The 16,702-nt window shown below is 43.1% G+C and overlaps 3 protein-coding genes across 3 annotated transcripts in view; 1 reads left to right on the top strand and 2 right to left on the bottom strand.

Moving 5' to 3' along the window:
- The window catches only part of MINDY4 (MINDY lysine 48 deubiquitinase 4), a 153,327-nt gene that overhangs the window by 35,364 nt on the left and 101,261 nt on the right, over positions 1 to 16,702 (top strand). The window contains exon 3 of the mRNA XM_079711487.1: positions 12,810 to 13,045. Within this exon, the coding sequence (XP_079567613.1) occupies positions 12,810 to 13,045 (236 nt within the window). The remainder of the gene's footprint in view (positions 1 to 12,809; positions 13,046 to 16,702) is intronic.
- Positions 6,570 to 8,135, bottom strand: LOC307057928 (germ cell-less protein-like 1; the record flags this gene model as incomplete). Its single annotated transcript, XM_079711230.1, has 1 exon — positions 6,570 to 8,135. The coding sequence occupies one exon, from the start codon at positions 8,133 to 8,135 to the stop codon at positions 6,570 to 6,572; it is 1,566 nt and encodes a 521-aa protein (XP_079567356.1).
- On the bottom strand, positions 14,210 to 14,729 carry LOC307057930 (ATP synthase-coupling factor 6, mitochondrial-like; the record flags this gene model as incomplete). The annotated part of the gene is given in 3 exon segments (XM_079711235.1): positions 14,210 to 14,528; positions 14,532 to 14,540; positions 14,544 to 14,729. Coding segments are annotated over 3 exon segments (369 nt in total), but the record flags the coding sequence as incomplete, so codon positions are not given.

A 16,702-nucleotide genomic window follows, 5' to 3' on the forward strand; every position in this document is an offset into this window, starting at 1 on the left:
ATTGTTTAAATGAGTTCCAGGGGACAAACAAAAATCACAAGAGGGAAAGACAGAAGACAAGGCTGATAAAAGGAAAATGGGCTCAGCTTGGTTCAAGGAAACTTTTCTCTAATAAAAAGGATCTTTGGAATGTGAAAGGGACTTGTTATGGCAGAAAGCAGTAAAATGCAGGCAAGAAATGAGCAGGCATTCATACAGTACTTTACAGCTAGTATGCACTTTGGGGCTGAAAGTCTGAACTATGAATCAGAATCATACAAAGCTATAGTGCAGAAGCCCTAACATAACCTCAGAATCTTCCAGGTTAGAAGTATCCAACTGTAGCTTATAATTTGCCTGGATTCATTTATTTCTTCAACAAGCATTTATAAAGAATTCTGGAGAGTCATTAGTGACTAGAACAGTGTCCCTGCCCTCAAGAGGTTCACAGGAGAGTAAGATAGAGATATGGAAGAAAATTTCCAGCACCATGCAATAGTGCTGTGATTGAAAGAGGCATGGGGGCCTGTGAGAGCACAGAGCAGGGGAACCGAGTCCAACCTGGCAGGAGGAGAATCCAGGCAAACCTTACTAGAGAGAGACTATGGGGTCAGACAGGCCTGAGTTCTTAACCCAGGTTCTACTGCCTTGTAGTTGTGTGTGACTTTGAGCATTTACAGATGAAGAATAGGAGTCTCAGAGCGTCTGACTAACTTGTCATGATGGTTAACTTTATGTGTCAGCTTGACTGGGCCACAAAGTGGCCAGATATTTGGTCAAACTTTTGTCTGAATGTGTCTGTGAAGGTGTTTATGGGTGAGATTAACGTTTGAATCAGCAGAGGAGAGCAGATTGCCCTCCCTAATGTGGCTGGGCCTCATCCAATCCATTGAAGGCCTGAAGAGAACAAGATGACTAAGGGGCCGCCTCCTACCAGACTGCCTTCTAGTGGAGATATAGGGTTTTTTTTTTCCTGCCTTCAGATTCAAACTGAAACATTGGCTTTTGCTTATTGGCTTTTAAACTGGAGTAACACCATCAGCTTTCCTGGCTCTCAGGCTTTCCTACTCAGACTGGAGCTACACCCCGGGCTGTCCAGGGTCTCCACCTTGCTGACTGCAGGTCTTGGGGCTTGTCAGCTTCCATAATCACATGAACCAATTCCTTATAATAAAACATACTCATTCCCCCTATTGATTCTGCTTCTCTGGAGAACCCTGACTAATATACTTGCTCAAGTTTACATTGCTGGAAAATGGCAGAGCTGAAATTTCGGACAGGGTCACTCTTACTGCAAAGCCCACACTCGTGACCACTGCACTGCCAGGAGAGTGCATGCTACCTGGGAGCTACCATCCCACACCCCCACCCCTTGGTAGGGCATTCCTGTATAGAGTGCTCAGGGAAAACTTGCTTTCTAGACCCTTCTCTTCTCTGACAAGGAAAGGAAGCACTTGTGCCTGCTTCTGATTCCCCTTACTCATACCTCATTCTAGGGCTAATGTGTTTTTTACACCCAAGACAAATTTAGGATTCTTTCTGTTCTAGATATTTGAAATCATCTTTTTTTGCATGAAGATCTCAGTTGCCTACAGGTCAAACAAGAAACACAGGAATCATATGTGTATGTATTCAAGTTGATCAAAATGATATTGGGAGCTTGAGTTATACATAATTTGCCTAAATTATTTTCTCATTAAATAGATAAGCCTTCTAGTTGCTTTAACCGATGTGGACTATATCACTACTGTTTAAAGGCAAAGAAAAGTAAAGCTGTCATTTGTTGAACATCTGTTATATGCCTGGCTCTGTCACTGTAATGGTTAATTTTATGTGTCAATCTGACGGGGCCACAGGGTACCCACATAATTGAACGAACATTATTCTGGGTGTTTTTCTGATGGTGTTTTCAGATGAAATTAACATTTAAATGTGTGGACTCTAAATAAGGCAGATTGCCCTCCACAGTATGGGTGGGCTTCATCCTTAGCTGAAGGCCTGAAGAGAGCAAAAAGATTGACCCTCCCCCGAGTGGAAGGGAATTCTCTAGCTGACAGCTTTGGACTTTGCACTATCAGCATTCCCTGGTCTCCAGCTGGCCAGCCCACAATGCAGATTTGGACTCGCCAGTCTCCATAATTACACAGGCCAGTGCCTTATAATAAATCTCTTTAGCTAAGTATACACATCCTATTGGTTCTCTTTCTCTGGAGAATCCTGACTAATATAGTCGCATATTTTATTTTATTCTTTAAAAAGTTCTGTGAGATTTAAACATTATTATGCACAGTTAACAGACAAAACAGTGAGGCACAGAGAGACTAAGTACGTGCCTAAGACTACAGAGTTAACCCATGCTTTTCCCCTTCCCCAGGCTGATTCCAGACCCCTGTTTATACTTCCCATTTGCACAGAGCAAAATGTTACCAGTGGCTTAGAAATGTTACCAGTGATACCAGTGTCACTAGTGGTTCCAGACTATAGTGCATCCAGCCCAAACTGTAATACCCATTGAAGGACATGGCACAGCACACACAGACACACAAATCTATTTGCTCTGTGCAAATAGAGCTATCAAGGTGGGAGTGTACTTCAGTATTCACAAAAGCTACTTCCTCATCCAATATGCATTTCTCCAATCTGAGAGCCTGCTCTGCACAGCAAAGACAGAGCTCCAGCAAATTTAATTTTTCTCCAATGCTGAAAAACTCCAAGTTTGGAAAACTCTTTCTCATTTCTTGTCAAGGTGCTGGATGTCCTGGGTTAAGTCCAGCCCCTTATGAAACTACTAAAGGAAAAGGGCATCACAGGACACTGGACAGCAAAGCGGTGTCAGGAAGAACTGGGGAGAGGATCAGGTGGTAGACAGGGATAGATTTAGTTGAGGAGTGGGCTGGCCTCGGGTTTTCTGGTGAAAGGTTTTTTCATCCAACATTTATTAAGAACCTGTGCTGTGCCAGGCATGGGAAATCCAAACACAAGTAACACACTGGCTCTGCCTTCGAGTCCATAACCTAGCATATTTCACAAGACGACAGGGAATTCATTCATCTGTAGAACAAACAGAACAACTACCAACTCTGTGCCAAGCCAGTGTGCTAAGTGCTGGGCATAGAGTGGTGAGTAAATCATGTATTATGTACAGCAGAAAGTAACACAACATTGTAAATCAACTATGCTCCAATACAAATTTAAAAAAAATAAAAAGGTATAGATGCATACAAAACATCATGTATTATAGACTCCTAACCATAAGTAGGCTCACAGTCTACTGGGCCATTACACCTGGCTTCACAATCCCCAGAGTGGGGAGAGGACCCTGGAGCTCCTCTCAGATCTCCTTTAGTTGGTCTCTTCTGAAACAATATGCTGTGTCTCTCTTTGTAGATTCTGAATTCACTCCCTACCTCAGGAACATTACCCTGTGACTGGGGAGAGATTATTGTATTTTCAGTCATACTAAGCTAGTGCTTTGGGGAAAAAATAAGACAGACAGACACTATATTCAGACATGCAACCTCCTCAGCCAGGAAGCAAGGCAGCCAGGTGGAGCAGTGACGGCCATCAGTCTTCCCTAGCCCAACCCAAGAACAAACAATCCTACAATAGCAAAACAAGGAAATTGACATTGGTACAATCTACAGAGCTTATTCAGATTTCATCAGTTTTACAATGCACTCGTGTGTGTGAAGGTCCATGTAATTTTATCACATGTATGGATTCGTGTAACTACCACCATGATCACAATATGGAGCTGTCTCATCACCACTAAGGTCCCATGTATTGTTCTTTTATAGTCACATCCATTTCCCTGTCATCCTCCCCATCCATAAAAGCTGGCAACCACTAATCTGTTCCCCACTTCTTTAATTTTGTTATTTCAAGAATGTTACATAAATGCCATCATACATAATGTAACACTCTGAGATTGGTTTTTCCCACTGAGCCAAATTCCCTTGAGATTCATCCACGTTGTTACATGCATTCCTTTTTATTGTTGCATAGTATTTCTGGGTATGGATGTGCCACAGTTGGCTTAATTATCAACCTGCTGAACTACATTTGTGTTGCTTCCAGTTTTCAGCTATTACAAATAAAGTTGCTATGAACATTCACATACAGGATTTTGTGTGGACATTGGTTTTTGTTTCTCTGGGATAAATGCACGAGTGTAATTGCTGGGTCATATGATAATTAGTTTTAAAAGAAACTGACACACTACTTTCCACATGGCTGTATTATTAAAGGTTCCACCATAAACATATAGTGATCCAAACTCTCTGCATCTTCACCAGCATTTGCCATTGTCAATATTCTATTTTATTTTAGCCATTCTGATAGGTGCATATCATATATCATTATGGTTTTAATTGTATTTTCCTTAGTGGCTAATGATATTGAACATTTTTTTCATGTTTTAATTTTCCATTATTATATCTTATTTTGTGAAATGTCTGTTCGTGACTTTTATCTATTTTCTATTGGATTTTTAAAAATTTACCATACTGTTTTATCAGTTTGTTAGTATTCTAGTTATGAATCCTTTGGCAGTTATATAGCTTGCAAATTATCTTCCAGTGATTGGTTATTAAAAGTATATAATTAGTGGGACTTCCCTAGTGACACAGTGGTTAAGAATCTGCCTGCCAATGCAGGGGACACGGGTTCGAGCCCTGGTCTGGGAAGATCCCACATGCCACGGAGCAACTAAGCCCATGAGCCACAGCTACTGAGCCTGCACTCTAGAGCCCGCAAGCCACAACTACTGTAGCCTGCACGCCTAGAGCCCATGCTCTGCCACAAGAGAAGCCACTGCAATGAGAAGCCCGCGCACCACAACCAAGAGTAGCCCCTGCTCGCCTCAACTAGAGAAAAACCACATGCAGCAACAAAGACCCAACACAGCCAGAAATAATAAATAAATAAATAAATAAATAAATAAATTTATTTTTTAAAAAGTATCTAATTAGGGAAGGCCTTTGGGAATGGTGGAGTTAGGGCCTGTGAAAATATTTTCCTTCATAAAAGCCATGAGAACACTGGCAAAAATTCTAAATCAACTTTTCGAGAACTCTGGAAATTAACCAGAACACATAAATAACTCTTACAACTTGACGATAAAAAGACAATAACCCACTTAAAAATGGTTAAGTGATTTGAATAGTTATTTCTCTGAAGACTACATAAAAATGGCCAATAAGCACATGAAATGATGCTCAACATTGCTAGTCATTTAGATAATTCAAATCACAACCACAATGAAATTGCAGTAAACACACCCAGTAAAATGGCTACATTTTTTTTAAAAGACAGTAACACATATTAGTGAGGATGTGATGAAACTGGAATCTTCATACACCAATGGTGGGAATGTAAAATGGTGCAGCCACTTTGGAAAAAAAGTCTGGCAATTCCTCAGAAACCTAAACATAAATTTACCATATGACACAGCAATTCCATTCCTAGGTATATACACAAAAACTTTTTTTTGAAGTATAGTTGATTTATAATGTTTCAGGTGTACAGTAGAGTGATTTAGTTTTATATATATTTATATATATATATATATATATATATATATATATATATATATATATATAACTTTTTCAGTTATATATAAATATAAAACCTTTTCAGATTCTTTTCCATTATAGGTTATTATAACTATATTCAACTATATTGAATATAGTTCCCTGTGCTATACAGTAGGTCCTTGTTATCTATTTTACATATAGTAGCTTACAAAAACTCGTACATGAATATTCACAGCAGCATTATTCACAATAACTAAAAAGTGGAAACAACACAAATGTCCACCAACTGATGACTGGATAAACAAAATGTGGTGTATCTATACAATGGAATATTATTAGCCATACAAGGAACAAAGTACAGACATATCTACAACATGAATGAACCTTGAAACGTTATGCTAAGAGAAAGAAGGCAGACAAAAAAGGACACATATTTGTATGAGTCCATTTATATGAAATGTCCAGAGTAGGCAAATTGATAGAGACAGAAAGTAGATTAGTAGTTACCATGAGCTGGGGGAAAGGAAGATTGAGGAGTGACCTTTAATGGGTATGAGGTTTCCTTCTCAGGTGATGAAATATTCTGGAATTAGTGGTGGTGTTTGTACAACTTTGTGAATATAATAAAAACCACTAAATTGTACACTTAATTTTTTTTTACTTTAACATTCATTTAATCAAACTAAAGGAAACACATATATTAAGAGAGTTTCACTAAGAGTAGTAGAGTAGGTAGGCTCACAGTTTCTCTCTAAAGTCAATAGCTCTTTGGCTTCACAGAAATGATGGGCGGGGCGGGGGGTGGTGTCGATGGATCCTAAACCAGGAGGACAGGTTGCCACGTTAACAGCCCAAATGAGTTCTCGAGGAGTTTGGGGGGGCTTCAAAATGTGTCCTCTTCATATGCTCATGTAAACAATCTCAAGTATTATGAGCTACAGTTCAACAAAGCCTCTGACAGAATTGGTTACCAGAGATGGGCAAGCCTGGTTGGTCCCACAGAAGGAGCTGGCATCTGGACCATGCTGGCCGTCCCTGACCCCAGGAAAGAGCTGCTCAGTTCTCTGAGCTGCTTTGCAGGGACAAATGCCGTGGGAAACGCCCCCCTTGGTGGCGGTACAGGAAGGTACAGGCCACATATATGGGGAAAACCACGTCTTGGTTTTCCAGGTTCATTACCTCTAGCTCTTGATTCTGTCTCAGAGAAAGCATCCGGTATTCTGTGCGCTTCCTGAAAATGGCTCTCCCATTCCTGTCCAAGGAGAACAGGCGCAGGCGGAACACGACCTTTCTCCTCCCGTGTAGGCTGACCCCGAGGCTGAGGGACTTTTTCCGTGCGCTGCACCGGCTAAGGGACTTTTTCCGTGCGCTGCACCGGAAAATGATGCGCTGGTTGGCGTAGCACAGCACCAGGTCCCAGCTGAATTTTAAGCCTTCCAACCGCCAGCTGCACTGCTTGTCCCTGTGGAGCTGGCCCCCGCACCGCATGCTTCTCTCCTGGGGGTCGGACACGTAGACGCCCACGGGCCAGAGATTTCTGGTCTGCTCAGCCCGGAGGGGGCCAAGCCAATGCTCGTTGTACAAGGGACACAACCAAGAGGGAGGGATCAGCGCATCCTGCTGGATGACGTGTGCTGACGTCGGGTCGCACATTACGTAGGCAAGCCGCAGCTGCTGGAACACTGGCACGAAGGCTCTGCCCTGCTCGGTCTCCAGGAAAGGGGTGCCCTCCGAATCCCACCTGTAACTGGCAAACCATGTGTTGGTGTGAGGCAATAGGGCACAGCGCGGGCCCCTCCATGTCGGCTGCAGCTGCAAGAACATCCACATTTTCAGCATGGTGTACACGTCCATCTCCACCCCCATCACCAAGAGCCGTGAAGAGGCAACGACCTCTCGCATAAGATCCAGGCTGACTTCTCGCAATAGCTCCTCACTACACTGGGTCATCACGTTGTCCAGCAGCCACTGAAGACACATGGTCCTGATGTTCTTGAGTCCGTAGCTTTCAGCAGAGTAGTAGTAGCTGCACACGGTCTGGGCACTGACAGTCTCCTTCATGACCTGCCCGCACCGCTGAATCAGCTCATCCAGCTGCAGCATGCTGGCTGTGGCCAGGATGGCGACGACTCGACCGGGTGGGATGAGAATGGAGCCTCGGTACAGGGAACCTAAAGCCTCGTGCAGTGCCTCGCGATCAATGTTCTCGTCAGGCATCTGCAACTCTATAGTATCCATGTTTGTCTCCCGCCAAGTGCCACTGAACATGCTAGCAAAGTACCCTGACTGGCACAAGTAGACCCTATGCAAGTTCCACTCCTCCCCCAGTGCGCAGATCCGCACGTCGCTCCCTTCTCCTCTCAGGAAGAGTGCCTCATAAATGGACCCTGAACGATCTTTAGCACGTTTCCAGGGGGGCTCTTTTGTGAGCGGCCCCCCTGGGCCTGTCTTCCGCTTGCGGCTCCTCTGACGGGCGGCGGGTCTCGCCTCTTCACTCTCCTTCCCTTCCTTTCTCTCTGCCACTACTGCCTCCTCAGCCGCCTCCTTCCCCCCACTGGCACCTGGCTCCTCTGGGGCACGCCCCCACCAGTGCCGTGGCATCCGACTGCTTTGTGCTCCCATGGCCTATACCTCAGTGGTGCAGTGGACAAGCTTCCTCTCCAGGCGCCGTTGCCGCGGGCACGAGCTCATCCCAGAGTGCTGCTGGGTACTATGACGTTTGCTCTAATGGTCTCTCGAGAGGACGCCACGCTAAGCCACACCCACTAGGCCCCACCCTGCCGGGTAAGGGCACTCCGTACCAGGGATTCCACTCTGTTTATCTTTCCCTCCTGGGATGACTGCTCTCAGGCTCCCTTCATAGGATGATGGTGGAACAGAGGCCTTTGTGTGCCAATTTTACCCATTAATTTCAAGAACACAATTCGCTCTTGCCCATCTAAAACAGTTAGTGATTATTCCTTTATGGAGAATTACATCTTGGTCCCAGCTCTGTCCTCTAGGCACCTTAATTTCCATAATTAACTTCTTTCTTTCTTTTTAATTAATTAATTAATTAATTTTTTATTAGTTCCTGCTTTACAACAAAGTGAATCAGTTATACATATACATCTGTTCCCATATCCCTTCCCTCTTGTGTCTCCCTCCCTCCCACTCTTCCTATCCCACCCCTCCAGAAGGTCACAAAGCACCCAGCTGATCTCCCTGTGCTATGCGGCTGCTTCCCACTAGCTATCTACCTTACGTTTGGTAGTGTATGTATGTCCATGCCTCTCTCTCGCTTTGTCACAGCTTACCCTTCCCCCTCCCCATATCCTCAAGTCCATTCTCAAGTAGGTCTGTGTCTTTATTCCTGTTTTACCCCTAGGTTCTTCATGACATTTTTTTTTCCTTAAATTCCATATATATGTGTTAGCATACGGCATTTGTCTTTCTCTTTCTGACTTACTTCACTCTGTATGACAGACTCTAGGACTATCCCCTGAGAAAACCATAATTCAAAAGAGTCATGTAGCAAAATGTTTATTGCAGCTCTACTTACAATAGCCTGAAGATGGAAACAACCTAAGTGTCCATCATCCGAAGAATGGATAAAGAAGATGTGGCACATATATACAATGGAATATTACTCAGCCATAAAAAGAAACGAAATTGAGCTTTCTACTTCTTTATTCCCTTCAAGTAACCAGGAAATACCAGAATTTCTCCTGACCTTCCTTCAGGTTTTTACTGCTTCATTCTAGTCTCCCTTTTGCTGCTAATTAGGAGGTAAGTCATCCACGCAGAATTTGTACAACCCAATCAAATGAGAACGTTCTGTCATCACTGAGAATCTGTATCGTGTAGCTGATGCAAATCCTCCAATAATGAGAAAGTTTCATGTTCTGTATGAAAACAAATTTCCGGTAATTAGCATCCTCTTGTCATCAGTGTGTTCCGGCAGGTTGGCTGAATGGCCTGGGCCAAGGGATTGGCAGCTCTCCAAAGCCTCAGTCTGTTGGGAGTTCAGGCCTCTCAATAGTCTGAAAGGAAATAACTTACGAAAGAGGGAGAATGCTCAGCACTTTTCATTTCACACCATAGGAGTGGCCTAACACTCAGCACCCTCTGTGCAGAAAGCCCCCAAACACTCTCCTGTCATTGTCACTTTCCCATTCAACCTTCTTGGGTCTATTGCGACTTCAATGTTTGACTTGGGAAAGCCTCCTTCCTTCTCTTTGTCTCAACCTTTTCTGTTAATTGAGTAATCTAGGGGAGGGCCAGGAGGAACTCTGGATCTACTGGATTTGTATTCTTTGACTGTCTTCACCCCCACCACTACCACCAACACCAAAAAACTCCCCAGGTAACTAAAAGGGGTTCTACGCTGAATTCCAGTGTGATGAGGGGAGGTTCCCCACACCAATGAGCATTTCTCAGACGCCAGCTGGGCATTCTACAATTCATCTCAATTCTGAAACTACCTACCCGGAGACAGCATCAGATTGCACGGGTTAAGGGTTCAGTCCTACAAGGCTGCCCCACCCCCTTCAGACGGCAGTCACAAGCCCAGGTTGTCACTTGTGCTTCTGACCGACCAGCTATGTATTAGAGGTTCCAATGGCTTCCTCCTTGGGTTTGATTAATGTGCTAGAGTGGCTCACAGAACTCAGAGAAACATTTTATTCACTAGATCACCAGTTTATTATAAACGAATATAACTCAAGAACAGCCAGATGGAAGGAGAAGCATAGGGCAAGGTATGTGGGAAGGGGGGCCACCCTCCCAGCACCTCCAAGTGTTCACCAACCTGGAAGCTCTCTAAACCCAGTCCTTTTGGATTTTTATGGAGGATTCATTACATGGGTATGATTGATTAATTCCTTGGCCATAGATGATTGATTCAACCTCCAGCCCCTCTCTTATCCCCAGAAATCAGGGGGAGTTCCAACTCTCTATTCATGGTTGGTTCCCCTGACAACAAGTCCCCCATCCCCAGCTGCTTTCCAAAAGTCACCTCATTAACATAAACCTAGTTATGGTGCAAAGGGGCTTGTTATAAATAAGAAGACTCATTTCACCTTCATGGCTCTGAAGTGATTTCAGGAGCTGAGGACAAGAGACCAAATTTATGACAAAAGATGCTCACATTGCTCTTATTGTTCATGAAATTCCAAGGGTTTGGGGAGCTATGAGCCAGGAACTGTGGACAAAGAACAAATTTATATGAGAAATACATTTTGGTCCACTGAATGACCAAGTATAAATTTCTTATAAATCACAATATTGCAGTGACTGAGACAACAGCAACAAAGGGCTTTATTGGCAGGATATTGGGAGGCTTGCAGATGCAATGGGAGGCTGGAGACAAGGCTAGGAAACAGAAAGGAACCAGGACAGAAACAATTTGAGCTTAAACTGCTGCTTGTATGGATGACTTTCAATCATGTGTATTTTGTGCTTACATCGCTCTGCTTAAGATTGAAAGTGCTGGGATTTAGAATCTAGTTGTCTCTATTTAGGTCACCTGCTGGCCTCTTGGATTTGGAACAAGGGTAGGGCAGCAGGAGCCTCCAGGAACCCTTTTGACTTCCATTATGGGAAGGCAAGCTTCCTGATCACCTCTGCAAATTCAAATAGCATGATCAAACTATTCCGTTTATTGACCCGTTAACAACAAACAAATATCTTAGCTTCCCACTTTTGTAGCCTCAGAAGCTGGAGTCACATCCTTCCCTTTTCATCTCCTCACTACCTTCCTCCAGCTTTTATCTGCTTGTTCCTTTATTTTTCCTATTGCCAAGGTTGATAAAGTGTATGCTTTATTTTGCAACCATGCTTAAGTTTTCCATGCTTTTTCTATAGATTAATTTTTTAAAATAAAGTTTAACATTTATTATTTTTATTTATTAACTATTTTGTTTACACGTCAGTCCAGTTGATGTCTCTCTAGTTATTTTGGTTGTCTAAAGCTCATTTTCTAGTAGAGTTTTCTAGTAGAGTTCTGCTATGTAGGTCAAGGGAATAGAAAGGGGGAAAGACTGGATACACCCGAGGGTTCCCTCTGTGCCAGGCTCTTTATCAGGCGCTTTACCACTCTGACTGCAAACTCACCACATGCCCCACGCCTGGCCGCAGTTCCAAAGGGCCTGGGTGTTACTGGGCAGGTGGGATGCGGACTGACACATGGTCTAGCCCCTGAGGCCAGCCTGTGGATTGCTGCTTGGATAACCGTGTCTGTACAAGTTACTTAGGAGACTTTCTAAAAGAAATCAAGGTTCTAATCTTGGTGATTCTGGCTTAGTAAGACTCAGCGGGGCCTGAGAATCTGTCTTTTAAAAAAACCTCCAAAGGTTATATTTAGTGCTATCAGGGTAGAGAAATACTGATACCACTTATTTCCAAAGCTTACTACTAAAGAGTTTCATTTTGGACTTCCCTGGTGGCGCAGTGGTTAAGAATCCACCTGCCAATGCAGGGGACATGGGTTCGAGCCCTCATCTGGGAAGGTTCCACGTGCTGCGGAGCAAGTAAGCCTGTGCACCACAACTATTGAGCCTGTGCTCTAGAGCCTGCGATCCACAACTACTGAGCCCGTGTGCCTAGAGCCCGTGCTCCACAACAAGAAAAGCCACTGCAATGAGAAGGCCACGCACCACAACAAAGAGTAGCCCCTGCTCATCGCGACTAGAGAAAGCCCGCGCGCATCAATGAAGACCCAATGCAGCCAAAAATAAATAAATACATAAATTTATTTTAAAAAAAAGTTTCATCTTGTCTTTTTTAAAGATTGGGGTGTAAACTGAGTCAATCCTGACTGCCTCTCTCTGCTCTTGCGCTAACTTTCTGCAGCGTTGTCTCTGTAATTCCTTATGCGCAGTGTTAAATGTAGAGTACATAAACTAAAATCATTCAGGTCCCAAATGTTTATAAAGTTGTAGGGTTAGCGATCATAAAGACTTATTTTTTTAAATAAAAAGATACATATTTTATAAAGTTATTCCCAGGAGAAAAAAACAAGAGGAAATTTGCTTGGGTATTCCTCTGTTCATATCACATTTTGTTACAATTGTTCATTGAATCTCCTGACTCATGCATTGGATGCTAGTTCTTTTAAGGTACTGATTTTTGTCTTCATCTGTGTTGCTACCTAACACAGTACCTGATATATAATAAGCAGTCAGTGAATGTTTGCTGAGAGAATGTATGGATGAGTAAGAAGCTGATAAACTATGTCAAAGAATTGTGATGGCTGTCTTTCCCACCCTTCCCCAAAGCTGTACATAAAATTAATGATTTTTTTTCTTCTGATGATAGGCAAAGGGAAATCCTCTAAAAACAAACCTTGAACTCATCACCAGATATTTTCTGGATCACTTTGGAAATACTTGTAACAATTTTACTCAAGAGACACCAATCCCTGCACTCTCAATACCAAAGAAAAGTAACAAATTACCATTGAGATGCTCAGAGACCACGCTGGTAAATATATATGACCTTGCAAATGAAGATGCGAGTTGGAGAACATCATTGTCAGAAACAAGCAAAGCCAGGTACCTCTTCTCATTTATACTGTGGATTAGTTTCTTATTTCTGCTATAACAAATTACTGTAAACTCAGTGGCTGTAATAGGGTTCTCCAGAGAAACAAAACCAAAAGGAACCAATAGGATATAAATGTGTATACGTCTAAATATATATGTGCATAAATATATATTTAAATAAAGAGATTTATTTTGAGGAATTGGTCCATGTTGTTGTAGGGCTGGCGAGTCTGAGATCTATAGAGCAGACTGGCATGTTGGAAGCTCAGGCAGGATTTCTGTGTTACAGTCTTGAGGCAGAATTACTTCTTTGGGAAACCTTTGTTTTTGCTCTTAAGATCTTCAACTGATTGAATGAGGCCCACCTGTATTATCTAGGGTGATGTCCTTTATTTAAAGTCAACTGATTGTAGATATTAATCACAATATGTTAATTAATCACAATATAAAAAATATCTTCACAGCAACATCTAGACTAGTGTTTGACCAAACAACTGGGCACCATAGCCTAGCCAAGCTGACATACAAAATTTAACCATCATGGTGTCCTAAAGCAACACCAATTTATTTATTTTACAGTTCTGAGGTCAGAAGTCCAAAATTGGTCTTACTGGGCTAATGGCAAGGTGTCAGTAGGGCTGGTTCTTTCCAGAGGCTTTGAGGGGAGAATCTGTTTCCTTTCATTCTTCAAGTTCTAGAGGCCGCCTGTATTCCTGGGCTTGTGGCTGGCTGCTTCCTCCATCTTCAAATCACATCACTACAACCCCTGCTTCTGTGTCACATCTCCTACTACTGACTCTCATCCTCCTGTCTCCCTCTAATAAGGACCCCCGTGATTGCATTGGGCCCACACAGTCAATCTAGGATAATGTACCATCTCAAGATTCTTAACATAATCATGTCTGCAACGTCCCTTTCTTTTGCCATGTAAGGTAACATATTCACAGGTTCCAGGGACTAGGTTGTGAACATCTTCAGGAGGCCATCACTCAGCCTCCCATCCTCTGCATTTTCAGAATCCCTGTCATGGAGCACTGTTCTTTTCCTCTGGAAGCCATGAGAATGGACCACTTTGTGATGGAGGATACTTATTATGCAAAATGTTTAATTTAAATTCCATGATTCATAAGGTTCGGGGGCTTCCTTTGCATTTTCTTTTTTTTTTTTTTTTTTTACACCCAACACCATCAAATAATTTATTTGAAATCAGAATTAAAAGAACATATGACAGTTGTGAAATGTATGTTGATTCTGTTACTTCTCATCAGTTGTACAATTAATCTAGGACAAATTACCAGATAAATTTTACATTATTTCTTCAGGACTGTGGTTTCTCGACGACTTCAAACTTGGGATCTTCAAATGTGAAGTTAGGGAACGTATTCATGTCTGCTTTACCATACATTTGCTTAAACTTAAAAAGCTCCCTGTGTAGGTCTTGCTGATACTCTGGGCCAGCATCAACAGGTCCTCCAGATGTCACCATGGTTGATTATCTACCCACTTACTGTCGCTTAGTTCTATATTCTCTAATCTTGTCCAAGAAGAGTTTCTGTACAGGATCAAGTTCCTTATTAAATGCCACTGCTGTAAAACCGATGTTCCTCCTCAAAGAGACCGAGACTGCAGACTGAATGACAGAGGTCAACCTGAAGAGCCTCTGAAGAATCACGGTGATTCTGTTACCTCCCAGTCACCTTGCACTCGGTCCCGAGCTGCCAGAGCCACCGCCGCCACCGTTTTACTTCCCCTTTGCATTTTCTTAAAAACAGGAGTAGAGAATTCTAAAAGGCCACTAAACACTGGAGCGATGGAGAAATCTGAAAAATAAGGCCTTTTGGAACTCGGGAAGAAAATGAACTGGCATTCTTGATTGTACCTCTATTATTTGGAAAACAGTTATTTTTTTTCTTCCAGTTTTATTGGTATAGAATTGACATACAGCACTGTATAAGTTTAAGTTGTACAACATAATGATATGATTTATATATGCCATGAAATGATAACTACAGTAGGTTTGGTGAACATCTATCATCTCATATAGATACAAAAGAAAAGAAAAAGAAAAAAATATTTTCCCTTGTGATGAAAACTCTTAGGATTTCCTCTCTTAACAGCTCTCATGTATAACATACAGCAATGTTCATTATATTGATCATGTGGGACATCACATCCCTAGTGCTTATTTATCTTATAAGTGGGAGTTTACACCTTTGACCACCTTCATCCAATTCCCCCTCCACCTACCCCCTGCTTCTTATAACCACAAGTCTGAGCTCTTTTTCTATTTTGTTTGTTTGTTTGTTTTTGAAGTATAAGTGGCCTACGGCACTATGTTAATTCCTGTTACACAGCATAGTGATTCGATATTTTATACATTACAAAACGATCAGTGCTGGAGAGCAGTTATGTTAAGTTACAACCTTAACACACTGCATGTCATCACCAATAGTGAGTCTAACTTCCTGGGAAAGGGTGTTTTCTTCCAGCTCTGTTGAAAAACATTTCCTTTCCTGAGGGTAGCCAAAGCTTAAGGTCTGGGTGTCAAGCTGCTAAAAGATGGGGACCACCAAAAAATTAACTCAAGGCTTAAGATGTGAAAGGAAATGAGGGTGGTATGAAAAAGATGGTTCCTCCTTCAAAGACACTGCCTGGCTGGGAAATTAAATTCTTCTGAGCCGATAAAAAGCCAGCAATGCAGAGGTTGAAGCTTCTGAGTTCCACCCAGTTACCCAAGCTAGAAACTTCGGTGTTATCCTTGACTCCTCCTTGTCTATCTTTTTTTTTTTTTTTTTTTTTTGTGGTACGCGGGCCTCTCACTGTTGTGGCCTCTCCCGTTGCGGAGCACAGGCTCCAGACGCGCAGGCTCAGCGGCCATGGCTCATGGGCCCAGCCGCTCCGTGGCATGTGGGATCCTCCCGGACTGGGGCACGAACCTGCGTCCCCTGCATCGGCAGGCAGACGCTCAACCACTGCGCCAACAGGGAAGCCCTGTCTATCATTTTTGCATCCTTTTGTGTCCTTAATGCTGCTAGACTCTTTCCCCACTTTCTCTGTCTTGCAACAGCGGCCTCCATTCACACTCTCACCTCTTTCCCTGGCTATCTCCCAGGGTCTCTTTCTCTCATCTCCAGGCCCCTGGTCATCTTCTCAAATCCACCCTTGACCTAAGATAGAGTGAGATTTCCACAAAACAAGCCTGGCCATGCTCTTCCCTGCTGAAAGGCCTTCAGACGCCCCCTGTAACTTTTAGGATAAAGTCCAGATTCCTTAGGAGAACTTGCAAAGCCTTTTCCACATCAGCAGGTGTCCCGGCCCCCCGCCACCAACCAGCTCACCTGAGCATGTCCTGCTTTTACAGGACTCTGTGCTGGTGCCTGGGGCCTTCTCCTGGTTACCTGCTGCCTACTCATTCTTTCAGACTCAGGTTCTGCCTTCTCTGGAAGCCCTTCTAGATTTCTCTGGGTTTGGTTCCGGATCCTTCCTCTGCTTGGCATGTCCCAATCATAGCACACATGACCACTTCTGTCACGCATGACCCAGTGCGTGGTAAGCAGCTTGGCACAGAGTTGATGTCGATGCCTCTTTATGCCAGAGTTCGGTAGAGCATTGCCCAGCCTGTGTCGGAGGGGTTCTGGGCTCTCAGTGTCCACAGGTGGGATTCCT

This window comes from Hyperoodon ampullatus (genome assembly GCF_949752795.1).
Source record: "Hyperoodon ampullatus genome assembly, chromosome: 9".
Lineage (NCBI taxonomy): Eukaryota > Metazoa > Chordata > Mammalia > Artiodactyla > Ziphiidae > Hyperoodon > Hyperoodon ampullatus.